The sequence below is a fragment of the Scardinius erythrophthalmus genome (assembly GCF_964197995.2).
Source record: "Scardinius erythrophthalmus genome assembly, chromosome: 13".
In the NCBI taxonomy this organism is placed as follows: domain Eukaryota; kingdom Metazoa; phylum Chordata; class Actinopteri; order Cypriniformes; family Leuciscidae; genus Scardinius; species Scardinius erythrophthalmus.
In genome coordinates, this window is record NC_138233.1 from 35,993,201 (window position 1) to 36,007,625 (window position 14,425).

The 14,425-nt window shown below is 37.6% G+C and overlaps 2 protein-coding genes across 5 annotated transcripts in view; one reads left to right on the plus strand and one right to left on the minus strand.

Moving 5' to 3' along the window:
• Nucleotides 1-5,221, minus strand: part of magt1 (magnesium transporter 1) — a 12,970-nt gene extending 7,749 nt beyond the window's left edge. For both annotated transcript variants that reach the window (XM_081383323.1, XM_081383322.1), the window contains exons 1-5: nucleotides 5,074-5,221; nucleotides 4,067-4,236; nucleotides 2,034-2,151; nucleotides 1,523-1,663; nucleotides 1,298-1,438 (exon numbers count right to left, since the gene is read on the minus strand). In XM_081383323.1, coding sequence (XP_081239449.1) covers nucleotides 1,298-1,438; nucleotides 1,523-1,663; nucleotides 2,034-2,151; nucleotides 4,067-4,236; nucleotides 5,074-5,154 — 651 coding nt within the window. In that variant the 5' untranslated portion in view covers nucleotides 5,155-5,221. The remainder of the gene's footprint in view (nucleotides 1-1,297; nucleotides 1,439-1,522; nucleotides 1,664-2,033; nucleotides 2,152-4,066; nucleotides 4,237-5,073) is intronic.
• Nucleotides 5,222-6,054: 833 nt separating this feature from the next.
• The window catches only part of thoc2 (THO complex 2), a 107,965-nt gene continuing 99,594 nt past the window's right edge, over nucleotides 6,055-14,425 (plus strand). For 2 of the 3 annotated variants that reach the window (XR_014031408.1, XM_081383313.1), the window contains exons 1-2: nucleotides 6,055-6,190; nucleotides 7,337-7,380. Coding sequence is in view for 2 of the 3 variants with exons in the window: in XM_081383313.1 (XP_081239439.1) it covers nucleotides 6,126-6,190; nucleotides 7,337-7,380 (109 nt within the window). In the remaining variant the exon portion in view is untranslated. The remainder of the gene's footprint in view (nucleotides 6,191-7,336; nucleotides 7,381-14,425) is intronic. The other variant, XM_081383314.1, reaches the window with a different exon arrangement.

Sequence of the window (14,425 nt, forward strand, 5' to 3'; positions counted from 1 at the left end):
GAGAGAGAGAGAGAGAGAGAGAGAGAGAGAGAGAGAGAGAGAGAGAGAGAGAGACGGGGGGATTTTTTACCTTTTTTTTTTACAACAATACAATAGAATACAAAATAAAAAAGACTATAAAAACAAGAGAAAAAAAAATGCTGCAAATCACTCAATGTAATCTATAGTTTACACATTCAAAAATAGAGAAATGAATACTTAAATTATAAAGTCATGTCTTTAATGACATCTAGTATATAGCCGGTATCAACAATTTTAATGACAATGTGTAGATAGGGTTTTCACAGACATCAAGACACACTCACTCCTCTACCCCCCCAAAAGCCTATAATAATTAATAATAAAAATTATTATTAAAAAAGGGAACACTTCAAATTAGACTCTCGTGCTTTTTCTTGCTATGGCGGCCATTTTCTCAATCGCCATGTCTTCTAATAGTAAATTTAACCAATGATTAATATTTAATAATTGTGTAGTTTTCCAGTGTTGAAGATTAGTTTTCTAAGCAAATAGTAGAGCAATATAAACTAACTTCACACAGTGAGGTGTGGCGTCAATCTCTGAAAGATCTCCTGATAAGCACTAATGATACTTTAATCTGAAGAGTAATTAACAATTTCTCCGAAACTTCCGACCAAACATTCTGAGCGGCGGTACAGTGCCATGAAGACTGGAGGTACGTGTCTTGACTATTAAGATTACATTGAACTACTAGTTACAGCACGAAATGAACATGGATGAACATTATAAGGCATGTTGAAAGATACAGTATAATTTACTGAAATGAATCCCGTCTCATGTAATCGCTCAATCAGTGTTTCAACCGGGGAGAGACGTCACTAAAGCAGCTTGTAGGCTTTACTTAACGTTACATTTACCTCGAGAAAGCTCGTCATTAGTTAGCTAGGAAAAATAACTCTAGAAAGCAGCATTTGGCTAAATATAGGCACAGTATTACATACTAATTATATTTTTGCTAAACCTGTAAGTGATGTCTTCAATAGCCTATTTAATGTAAGTTTGAATAAATCTGTCACGAAAACAAGTTATTACGGTTTATTGTCATTTAAATGTTTATAATTCACCAAAAAGCTGCAAAAGTTGACACATAAACTGCCTTATGTGCGATTTAAATGTTTGTACAATTCAGTTTTAGCTATTCAAGTGTTGGTTATCAAATAAGTTAGATTAATTAATTAATTAATTAATTATTTTCATTTTTGGTGTTTGGCCAAGTGCATCCTGAATTTTCATTTCGCTGCATCCCTGTTATGAACCATAAAGGTCAAGGACCCACCAGTGCAGAGAAGGCCCAGACGTTCTTGTTGAACAGGAACTCCAGGTTGTTTCGGCGTAAGTAAGCCAGACTGCCGATGAACGCCAGCAGCAAACCCAGCATGAGCGGCCCGGCGTAGCTCGGAGGCCGGATCACCCGGATCTGAAGGACACACACCAGCCTGTCAAACACTGACGTGACTCTTCTGAAGCCGTGTGTGTGTGTGTGTGTGTGTGTGAGTCTCACATGGACGTCTGTGCGGTCCGCCACCCATCGGGCCAGTTGCTCCGCGGCGAAGCCTCGCACCTGCAGCTCGTACGTGTCCGCGCGCTTGGGCTTGCCTTTGGCCGGGAAGTTGATGAATGTCGGAGCCGAGTTCATGTTGAGCTGAAGAGGACATAAACAGAACGACGGTGCTATTATAAGAGTTTTCACACTTCTTAATGCCACCATGAATCATAATCATCCCCATTTGTTTTCTTATTACTGGTCTTATTGATGTAATACCTTGCTTTCCCTCTAAAACAACTTTACTTTTACTTTTAATGTTAACCAACCGGCATATTCTAGCTATAGTCATCACATTTAGGTCTGACTATATTCAGGGGTGTATCTGCACATCCAAGCACTTTCCAGAATATAAAGTCCTGCCAGAGACTTTGTTTTTCACTTGGAAACATTTCACATATTGAAAATGCCCCTTCATGTTCACTTTATAAGAGTAAGGTATGAGGTGGAGAACAAAGGTAATGGTTACCATCTGGAAAACATCTGAGCCTTCATCAAAATCCACCATTGCAAAGAATATCCGGTTAGTAAATGCACTGGAGTAACGCCAAGAGTTGGCCAGGATCTGGTACTCTTCATCCGCCTGTCTGAAAAACAAAATAACAAAACACACAAAAAATGACTTTTCCCATACAGAAATATCAAGTTTGTTTAATGCAAATACTTTAGTGCACAGGTTTTAATGTGTAGCATGTCATTTTTGTGCAGCAACCACAAATATAAATGCACAAATAAAGACTAACTTTGGTTTTTGAATGCTCGACTCGTCTGCCATTGCTTGGAAAAATGACACTGTCTCAAATGACTACATGTGCACTTGCGTTCTGGTGGACTTAAACTGGCCATCATGTGCACATCCACTTGACTTGCATGTAAGTACTGAGTAATATTAAAGAACTACATGCACTTACTATAGGATTAGGGTTTGTTGAGGGTTAGTTGCATGTAATGTATAGTTCTTACTATAGTAACTACATGTAACGTGTAAGGAGGACACTGTAAAATAAAGTGTTACGAAAATACCTGCATATAATTACATATGTAATTAATTTCTATAAGATATGCAATACATCATTAACACAATAAGTGCATTGTATTTAACAAATCATATTTTTTTATCTAAGTGCATAGTAGTTAAAGACACCTAATATAATATAATTAATATTGTCAATTGCCAGCTCCACAAGTCGCTGAGCAACAGAAGTGCACTACACTGCAGTGTTGCTTTAATATCATTTATAATATTATAGTATTTATAAAAAGTTTGAATTAGCTTTTATTTTTATATTTGTCAGTTTCCATTTTAGTTTAAGTTTCAGTAATTGTGTATGTGCTTCTATCGTTCCACTTTGCTTTAATTTATTATTTTTTCATTTATAGTGAAATACAAAGTTTTTTCTGTCATTTAAGTACTTCAACTCAAACTTATTTCAGTTTGTTGACGTTTTAAACTTTTATTTAAAGTGATAGTTCACCAAAAAATGAAAATTTGCTGTTAATTTACCCAAGATGTAGGATGTCTCAGGCCACCCAAGATGTAAGTGACTTTTATTCTTCAGATGAACAGTAAAGAAGATCTTTAGCTGAAACTGTGGTCTTTGCTGATTCATATTATGCAAGTTACCGTCAGTTTGAGATTAAAACAACATGGCTCAGAAGAACCGTTGTCCAAGGCTGAGAATTACAGGTAATAATGTTCCTTGAACAGACCGATCGCTTCGCTTAAGACATCAATGAATCGTCAGGAGTCACGGGTATTCATTTTTAAGGATGCACGATATTTCAGCCACCATATCGGTATCGGCCGATAAATGTTCATTTTTAATGTTAACGGCCCAATAAAAAATGAGGCCGATAAATATTGGATTATATCCAGTTAAGACACTTCAGATGTGCACTGATGGTTTTGAATTGCTTGAAATAATAAAGGACAATACAGTTCAGTGCATAAAGGCTACATAAAGTGATGAGAACATCATTATAATTGTGTGCTTGGGTCATGGCTTTAAATGGTGAGATTTTTGTAATCAGTATCTCAAAAATTATATTATTTAGATTTATCTGCTTATATATATCGGTTATCAGCTTTCAAATATGAAGAATTATCGGTAAGCGTGACCTTTCCAAAGTGATTAAGTAATGCGAGGCGCAGAGCTAGTGTAAGACGAGCATTTGTGGTTAAAAAGTATAAATATCATTTTTTACATTTTTTTGTGAAAATGACCAATGGTTTGTCTAGATAAGACTCTTGTTCCTCGTCTGGGATCGTGTGGAGACTTTGAAGCTGCACTGAAACTCACATTTGGACCTTCAACCAGTTGAACACCGTTGAAGTCCCTATATGGAGAAAAAACCTGGAACGCTTTCCTCAAAAACCTTCATTTCTTTTCGACACGAATATCTCGGATGACATGAGGAAATTATCAGGGAATTTTAAATCTGAAGTGAACTACTCCTTTAAGTTTACGTTCTTTGTCTAATATCTAGCACACACACACTTACTTGCAGACGGCACACTGTCTCTGAGTCTGCAGCGCCGTGAACATGATGATGACGGAGTAGTTGCGTGGAGGAGCTCGGATCAGCCTCCTGAACTTCTCTCCGTTCAGCCGGATCACGGCGCGCTTACTGGTCCACTCCATCAACTGAGTGACCTTCTCTGACAGCAGGGTCTGCAGGGGCACACACACACACACACACACACACACACACACACACACACACACACACACACACACACACACACACACACAAGCCATTAACTCACAGTACAATCAGCACAGGTTCAGTCCTCACCAAGTAACTCATGTTCTTTGTCTCTGTTATACACACGTGTATATATATATGTATGAAGACTTCAGATGCAAAAGCCTCTAAGTCTGACTAAAGTTTTTGTTTAATATTAACATTTTTATCATGGCTCTTATGTCTAGGTTTCTACCCAAGTACCAGCATTTCTGAATGGGCCGAGGCTGGGATTTAGTGAGTTTGAAGTGAAAGTATTTGATGAACGTATACTATGTGCGGAGGGCATTCACAAAAATATTATTATCTCATTTTTGACAGAGGTGGCTTTTAGAGGCTTTTGCATCGGAGGTCTTCATTCATTCATATACACACACACACACACACACACACACACACACACACACACACACACACACACACACACACACACACACACACACACACACACACACACACACACACACACATCTCATCCACTCATTGGTTCAGAGGCTGCAGTCACATCAGGAAGCTTAGCTTAGTTTGCATACAGGCCAAGTTTGTCAGCTCATAATACATTGAATTAAACCGAGAGCACAAATTCATTCGAGGTGATTTACCGATGGATCACAGTCAGTGTTCTCACAAAGGTAAACATTAATGTGCCATTTAAAGTGCTTTTAAGACAGAGAGAATCTGTCAGAGCCTTTGAGAAACATGTCAGCTCAGTGCATATGAGAGGTTAAAAAACACTTAATAACAAGCCACTCGAATCCACTGACCTCCTTCTTCTTCTGCCCATCTGATGGCGTGCCGTGTAAACAAACAGCGAGGAAAACAACTATCAAAAGTTTATAAAACATTTCTGAAGCTGCCACTGCGGCCACGACCGTTCTGCGGGAAGCAACTCCTGTCCGCTTCCTATTGGCTGAGCTCAGCGGAAGAGGAAGCGTTTCAAAATAAAAGTCGCAAGCGACAAACCTAAAGCTCGAAAATGCGGCAGAATTTTCAAAATAAAAGCCTCAAGCTGCCGGTGACTCCTTCATAATAATAAAAAAAGGAGAAAAAAGCTGATCGTTCGTATGTATGTAGAACGGGGCAATGGTGGTTTAGAATAGTAAAAGTAAGATTATAAAGTCAAAGTCAACAAAGGAATACTGACATGATTGCTGATAATGAACCTGTAGTCCAGAAATATACAGCAAAGAAAATGTTGAAGCAAATAAAGAAGTGTTTCCCACTGTCCCTATGAATCTACATCTGATCAAGTTATTCCAGCCCCAGACACAGTTATTATGTAGGCCTATGCTCTCTAAATGATCACTCGTAGTTTTGTTGGAAGAATGCAGACTTCTTATAGTGTATATATTTTTTTGCAAGTTAAATGATAAATTTTGTACTTTTTGTTGGTAGCAAAGTGTGTAAAAATGCAGTCTTTTAGCTATTTCCTCCTCGAAGATCACACACCAACATGTTTCTAATGTTTTATTATACTGAATCATTTACATACAGTTAAAGCTTGCATATACAACTGTCTGTACAATCAAAAGACAAAATTATAAAAAGCAACAAAGCCGTTCAGATGAGAGAAGAAAGCAGAAGCTATGCTCCGGGATTTCTCTAAAACATTTATTATCTCATCATTTCTCAACAAGTTTATTCTTAACATTGCTATTGTTGGCTTCTATGAAAATGTAGATATTAAATGCAAATGAAATGAAAATAAATTGAAAATAAACACTCCGACATCCCGAGATGCATTGACGCGCGCGCGAGTGTGTGTGTGTGTGTGTGTGCTAAACATCCGGCTGTGTGTGAGTGTGTTTGGAGGAAGATGGCGGCGCTTATCCTCCCGTCTGACTGGATAAAAAACTGGGACAAATCGGGCAAAAATGAGTTGTGAGTAGGAGTTTAGTAATCGGATGGAAAGTGTGTATGGGAATAAAGTTATATACATTTTTGGGGCGTTATCACCGCGGGTTATTGTCGAAAGCATAAATCATATTCTCTTCATTGTCAATGTCCACTGCTAGTGCGCGTTAAAAACTAATTACTTAAAGTTCAATAAAATGGCCTATAAACCTTAATATACTGTTAACCCAAATAAAGAATATAAAGTCTGTAGTTTCTTCAAATGTATATGTAAGACACTTTATTGGTTATTTTCATGACTGTAACGCCAGTGAGCTAATAGTTAGCTGGGTTAGCATTAGCATGTGTCTTTTTATCAGTGTGTGTTACAGTATGTAACGTGTGTTACATGTTTCATGCAGGCAAACTTGGATCTTATACACCCTAAGCAAGCCTGAAGTTAATATTATGGGGTGTTATGAGGTTGCCTAACCCTGATGAAAGGGTTAGATGTAAGTTAGCTGTGCTAAAGAGTTCAATCCTGGTAGATATTGGTTGTCTCGAAATCTAGTGATCATCCCTACATTAATGAACAGCACAGTCTCAAAACACACTGAGTCAGCGGTCTATTGATACCTACTTAGTGGTCTTCATAGTGCAGTGTGGTGTGAAGACCGTGTGAGCTGCTAATGCAGACAGCATTTCTGATCATGCTGGATAACATGTGTTTAGTCTGTTTGGCATCTGGTCCAACACCCAGTAAAGCTGCCTTTGTGTTCAGCTTTGCCAAATCTGGTGAGGCTTCATGTGCAATGCTGTCTTTTTAGGGGGATTTGAGCACTGCCTGGTTCATATTTGCATGATACACCTGTGTCTTACAGGTAGTTTCACCTGTGTGGATGTAGGACCGATACAGATTAACGGCACACGTTTACAGTTATTCAGATGATACTGAACTTCAACTTGTAGATGATAGTCATGTTTATCGTACAGAGATGACTGGGGTGCTGGATAACAGACTGTAATGTGGCATAAAAAAGCTTTAAAGAGATGGTCAATAGTAAACTCTACTTAATGTTGATCTGTTAGGATTTAATTTAGTTTAATCCTGTGTAAATGGGGTCATCTTTGTTGCTCATCATGTGTTACTAATAACTGAAGTTCACTTCATTTATGCTTTTTTTCTGTTTCTAGTTTACAGTTTTTCCAGGACCTTGCAGGAAAACCCAGTGGTCAAGGTAAGTTTAATTCATTTGACTTATTCTTAGGGCTGTTACTGGTGCAGTGTTTTTTTAATATATATATATATAATTATTATTTGCACAAATAATTCACAATGTGCAAATTATGCCTTTAATGTAAATCAAACTTTGAAAGTGCATTAAAATGTAAACAATTACAACACCCTTGAACAATGAAAGCAAAATAAATGACATTAAATGTTAGAACTAAGCCAAGTGTATGTATATTTACCCCTAAGATAAGTGTATCTGCTCTGTGCTCTGAGAGGGCTGATGGGAAATCTCTCGTCTCATATTTTTATGTCTTCTCCTGATATTCCAAAGCGATCCACTGGTTTCTAAGAGGTTGGAAGAGTGAATTTTAATCTTCCACATGAGCTAGAGATTTACATTTGTATATATTTCAAAGTTTATTTCGTTTTTAACGCGAACACTAGCGTACCATACACACACAGTTGTACATATACTTTCTAAGTACTCAGTTTGATATGTTCACGTACACAGATGCAGATCACACAACTTGCACTCTGTCGACAGAATATGTGTGGTCTCCACAGGCCATGAATCAGTTTATGGTCTACACACAGATTTGGGCAATGGGAATTAGACGTGAATCGTCACTGGTCTCGCGATTCGATTATCATGTCTTCGATTTGATATCATGATGCGCTGAATCCTTACTTTTCAATATTACTGCACATGCCTAAAGTTTCGTCGATTAATTCAATCAGTCAGATTATATGAACTCCCTTTTTATTTGATCTGTTCCAAGAACGTACACTTCCTGAATGTAGCAAACACAACCAAAGTCTGAACACAGCAGACCATGTAGAACAAACACTAGTAAATGCTAAAAGCGCATGAAACTGTCAAGTGTACTTAAGTTACAATAACGCTCACACACACTCGTATGCACACACACTCGAGTCGTGCACACACACACGCTTGTGGCCTCGCACGCACACACTCGCGGTCACACGCTGTAAATGTTAAAATAGTGGGTACATTTTTTTTATTACTCGCTTTTATTTTTCGCCTCCCGCCATTTTACGCTGGTGCGAGAAGTGCGAATGTGACGAATGATGTCAGAGAAGAGATTATAGTCTATTACTGCATGGATGCAGAATCGTCCACGTCTGCATCGCGATGCGACGATTAATTTCAACACCCCTACTGAGAATGACAGTATAAGGACCCCAATGCTCACGACAAACAAGGGACTCGTGAACTATTAAACTGTATATATTTATAAAACGGTTAGTTCCAATCCTTGATTCTGATTGGTCAATAGCTGATTTATTCACGATAAAACACGGCTATGACCGCGTCACCCAACGGCTCTATGTATCACTGCACAACATCCCTAGCAACCACTCTTAGCAACGTAAACATGTTTGTTCTCATTGATATTGTTCATTAAAACTAGAGTAGAGTATTGTGAGAGATTAAGCGAGAGTATCTGCGTTTACAGTAGACATAGCATTTTCCTTCAGCTCAGTCATAAATTCATAATAAAAAAATGCTGCAATATCTTGTCCTTTTAACAGTTAAGGGGTTTTCTGTGCCCTAGTCCTCTGTCAGTTGCGTCTTGCTTCTCCGTGATCACACGTTTGAGTCCTTTCAATGTAAAAGTCTTCTCTACTGACTGACTCGCTCATAAAGACAGTGTTTTCCGCCATATAATGGTGAAATAATCTATGTAACTTCTGTTGCTGTTTACTTCAGGGACTATTTTTTCCAGAGGAAGGAAGGCTTTTAGTGATTTTACTTCATGAAATATATGTATGTGTGTAAACTTATGGGCAAAACTGTACGTTTTGTTGTCGGGGAAAGTGAGACTGAATTACCAGCCTGTGTGAAATTCACTGTACAAATAGTTGACGTGCCTTACTTTGCCTAATGATTACAAACTGTGTTAAAGTTAATATTAGGAGAGATGAAGACTGAAACACATATTTCTGTACAAACACACATTAGGGTTTGCAGACTTTTGCTAGTTAACACTGGGTCATTCTAAACCCCCGGGTAAAGGGAATCCTGGGTTATCTTGCTTCAGTTTTCACACTGCTCATAATTTACCCGGGGTTATCAATTAATCCTGGGTATTCATACGCCGTCATGAACGCTATCATTGTGGCATTGGACTACATAAAGACTATAATAAAGCCTTTAGCATTGCACATCCTTATATGTGACCCTGGACGACAAAACCAGTCACATGGGTCAATTTTTTTAAATTGAGATTTATACATCATGTGAAAGCTGAATAAATAAGCTTTCAGTATTTGGTCGAGATACAACTATTGAACATCTGGAATCTGAGGGTGCAAACAATCGAAACATTGAGAAAATCTCCTTTTAAATTGTCCATTTATGTTCGTGATTGTACAGCATTCACTCACAAAATAAATGTTTACGGTAGGAAATGTAATAATTATCTTATCTTTACTTAATATCCTAATGATTTTTGGCATAAAAGAAAAATCAGTAATTTTGACCCATACAATGTATTGTTGGCTTTTGCCACAAATATACCTGTGCGACTCGTGCCTGGTTTAATGATCCAGGGCCACATATTATAAATTGCCGAAGTTTTCCCTGATATAAAGGCTGAAACGGCGTCCTCTTCACTCCAATTCACATGTTTTCCATCACCGTTTTCCATTTTTCCTCATCAAACGAGGGGTGTGCACGAATAGTTGAATATTCGATCTGCAATTATTATTCGAAAAATAAATGAGAAATCACATGAAATCCAAACAGCAGTCGTTGAGGAAAGACAGTGTCCATCACTGCATTCACGACTGCAGGCAAGCTCAGCTGTGCCCCGCGTGAGCCGAGAGGATAACTTATCTGATACTGAATGATCTTGAGACATATACCTCCTTTAAGTTTCGTTGAGGGTATAAGAACAGAAAAAGTGCTGTTAGAAACTTCATTAGCACACTGTTATCTCTCTGCAACGTCTGTCAGCGCAGCGCGTTCTCACTCGAGCATGCGGAGATTATTGTTTTTCTCAACATGAACATGTGAAACAATATAAACACGATAACCATACACTGACTCGAGTGTTTGTGTACGTTCTGTACGATAATTGGCCCAGTGTGCTTTATTAGCGTTTCTTCCCGTTCGCGCTGCTTGAGCTTAAATTCTTCTGTTCTTTATATTTTTTTTGTTTACACACGTTTTAGTTTTTAAAGAAAACCTTGAGAGATAATGTAAGCTTGTTCTGTATATTGCTGAATCGTAAACTTGTTCAGAAATGGTGAATAAAAAGATAACGTCTTTCTCGTTAAATGTCTTTTAAATAAACGAATATTTGTTTTTTTATGAGCCCAAATATTCAAATACTATATTTATTTTTCTGCAATGTCGCACTGGAACAACAAACACAAAGTTGACAGTGATACTCTCAGGGACTGTTTATGTGCTTTATTTAATGTTAAAAGCGTGTAATGTGACTTTGAATATCATTTAGTGCTCCTGCTGTGTGGCTGTAAAAGCCACAATGGTTAATTCACCTCTTAAATTGTTGAAATCTTGAAATTAAACAAATGGAAACAAGAACGTTCAAACTGAACAAACAAGTGTATTATTTGACATAGATTGTTTCAGTAGCCTATGTCTTTTTTTTTCTTATCATATTCGTAACATTTGGTTGCTCTGATTTATTTTGCAAACAAAACGATGTACTATATCCAAACGGCAACCTTCACGACACGTGCATGCGATATGGACAAGAAAAAATACTACCACGATTGTTTGATCGATATTGCGATTTCAATTTTAACAGACAGAAGGGAAAATAATCAACTAGTAGAAATGTCACATCATATCTGTAAAACAGATAGAGCATTGCTTTGTCCATTCGTTTAATACTTTGATTAAACGAATACTTTGATTAAAAGATTGGCCTTTAGTGTTTGATCCATTATCACTCGCTCCTCCTCCACAAAAGCACTAGTAAGCTGAAGCCTCCCTCTCGCCCTGAGGCGGATGTTCTCCAGTGTGGTCATCAGGGGAGGATAGGTCAGGAGCATCATTAATAAATCTCCACACTGGTGAATGGACCATACCATACTCTCTCTAATTCCCGTTCACGTACCGTGTTTAGGGAGCTGTGAAACTGAGCGCTCATTTTACACGATCAGATGATCCCAGCTTTGCTTGAGCTCTTTACGGCACTGCCTCGGGTGCTGCAACAGGTTTGATGTGTTACTGTGCTTTGCTGCAACAATAATTTGACAGGTCTTGCAAATTGCCTGGCTTTGTGATGCATCATCTCTCCTGTATCCAAAATATTCACAACCCATGGATGTTTTTTTTTTTTTTGGCACCAAGTCTTTATACCGCCCCGAATTAATTTCCCTGTTTCTGTTGTTTACAGTAACGGTAATTCTGTTCACACACACTAGATTTAGGCGCGTTCTGATTGGACACTGTTTAGTAGGGGTGGAACGGTACACAAGTCACGGTTCGGTTCAGACATCACGGTTCGGTACGAGTTCGGTACAATGGAGGGAAATGCAAAACAAAAATGCAGAAGGCTTGTGCATGTCTCAGGCTGTTCCACCAAAGGAAAATAAATTACTTAAGCCTTGTATTTTTTAAATAAGTTTTATTAATAAAGTAAAGGCTTAGAACCAGTTTATTTGTAGTGCACTGACAATAGTTTTATATAATTAGTTTATTAATTAAATGAATAAAAAGACAAAAAGTATGAAGGACTAAAAATGACAGAACGAAAAATAAATAAATAAATAAATAAAAGTAGAAATAAATAAATAAATGCAGAAATAATAGTAAAAATAAATACATTTTGGTAATATAAATGGCTATTTCTGTATTTTTACATGTATTTATTTATTTATTTATGCATTTCTATGTGTATTTATTTATGTATTTATACATTTATTTATATATTTATGTATATATATATTTATTTATTTATATATGTATTTATTTATACATTTATTTATTCCTACATTTATTTATTTCTGTATTTCCACATTTCTACATTTATTTATTTCTGTATTTCCACATTTCTACATTTATTTATTTCTGTATTTCCACATTTCTACATTTATTTTTCCCTGCGCTTGTATGCTAATTGACCAATGGCTAAGCCACGCCCCCAAACGCGATGAGCCAATCACAGTACGCATAGCTAACCCAATACACTTGGACAGTCTCTGCTTCCTCGTCCACTGCAATGCATTGCAGTTATCAGTTTTCATTCGTTTTTATGTTTTTTCTTGTCATTTTAGCTTTTAAACAGCGTGTGTGTGTGATTTTGGTTGGGTGACAGTTGTAGGTTACAGTTTGACAAGAGTTTACAGTTTGACAAAAGCACAATGTTGTGTTTTACACAAATATAAGTAGGCTAAACACTTTGCAGTTTTAATTATGTCCTGTATGAACAAAATGGAGTATGTTTTTTATGTTTCCACTGTTCATCGCGCCCCGGCGCCCGCTCTCTGACACACACACACACACACACACACACACACACACACACACACACACACACACACACACACACACACACACACACACACACACACACATCCAGCATGCAATCTTGACATCGCAGCCTGTTCTTCTCCGCTCCCACCAAACGCGAATAGAGCGTCAAATTCGCGCGTATCCGCGTCTAGTTCGACGCTTGAACATTTTGAATCCAAAGCGAATAGGACGCGCGTATAAAGCGAGCGTTTGAAGCGAAATAGCACCAAACTATAACGTTTACACTGTGAAGTGTGAACTGTAAATCTTTGTTCTGGAGCTGAAGCTTATCGGCCTTCTCAACAATAAAATTATTAATATAACCCTCCAATGCATATTTAAAGGTCCCGTTCTATGCCCCTTTTCACAAGATGTAAAATAAGTCTCTGATGTCCCCAGAGTGTGTATGTGAAGTTTGAGCTCAAAATACCCAACAGATCATTTTTTACAGCATGTTTAAATTGACATTTTTTGGGGCTCAGAAAAAACGAGCCGTTTCAGTGTGTCCCCTTTAAATGCAAATGAGGTGCTGCTGGACGGCACAGGGGGCGGAGCTTCATGAGCACGCGCTCAGTCTGTCAGGAAAAATTCATCTCACGGAATGATGATAATATCAGAAACTCTCAGTAACGGCGTTCATTTCGAGTCGGACAATAATGCCTACAGAGTCAGAGTGCTGTATAGAGATGAAACAGGTATAGTTTAGTAGTTTAATTACGGTTATTATAACGTATTTGTCATCTGCTTGTAGGCTATGTATCCATTATTTATTAATAGCCTACAAGTCTGCTGTCTGAATGATGATCAAACATGTACTGATGAGTTTAATAAAGTTTATTGTACATCACACAAAAGATGAAGCGTCAGTTTTACTTCAGAAAATCACCGTAAGAGCTGAGTAAACACAGTAGGCTAAGTTATAAGAAGTGCGCAAGTAGCCAGTAGAGTTGAGGGAGCATTTCTGTGGGCGGAGGTTAGTCAAGAAACGGTTCTGGTCATGTCACTAATAAAGGATGTAGAGGGATGTAGTCCAATCGAGCCGTTTTTTGTAGTCAACTTCTGTTAAATAAAATATCTCGCTTGGCATTGAACTTTGAGCTTTATAATTTTACAGATATTATTTCTGCTCTAACAGCAACATTACACACTAACTAAAGTTTGAAACATGGAATCGCATGCAACGGGACCTTTAAGGCCCTTTTGGTGACATCGAGATGATATATAATCTTTCTGTCTCTAAAAAATCATCAATTGCCTCCTGTGAAATGTATCCTACTGACAGCTGCCATAGCGCCTGTTACCGAATGTTGACAGAGTGAGTGGAGGGGGCGTGGTTAGCCATTGGTCAATTAGCATACATGCGCAGGGAAAAATAAATGTAGAAATGTGGAAATACAGAAATAAATAAATGTAGAAATGTGGAAATACAGAAATAAATAAATGTAGAAATGTGGAAATACAGAAATAAATAAATGTAGGAATAAATAAATGTATAAATAAATACATATATAAATATATAAATAAATAAATATATAAA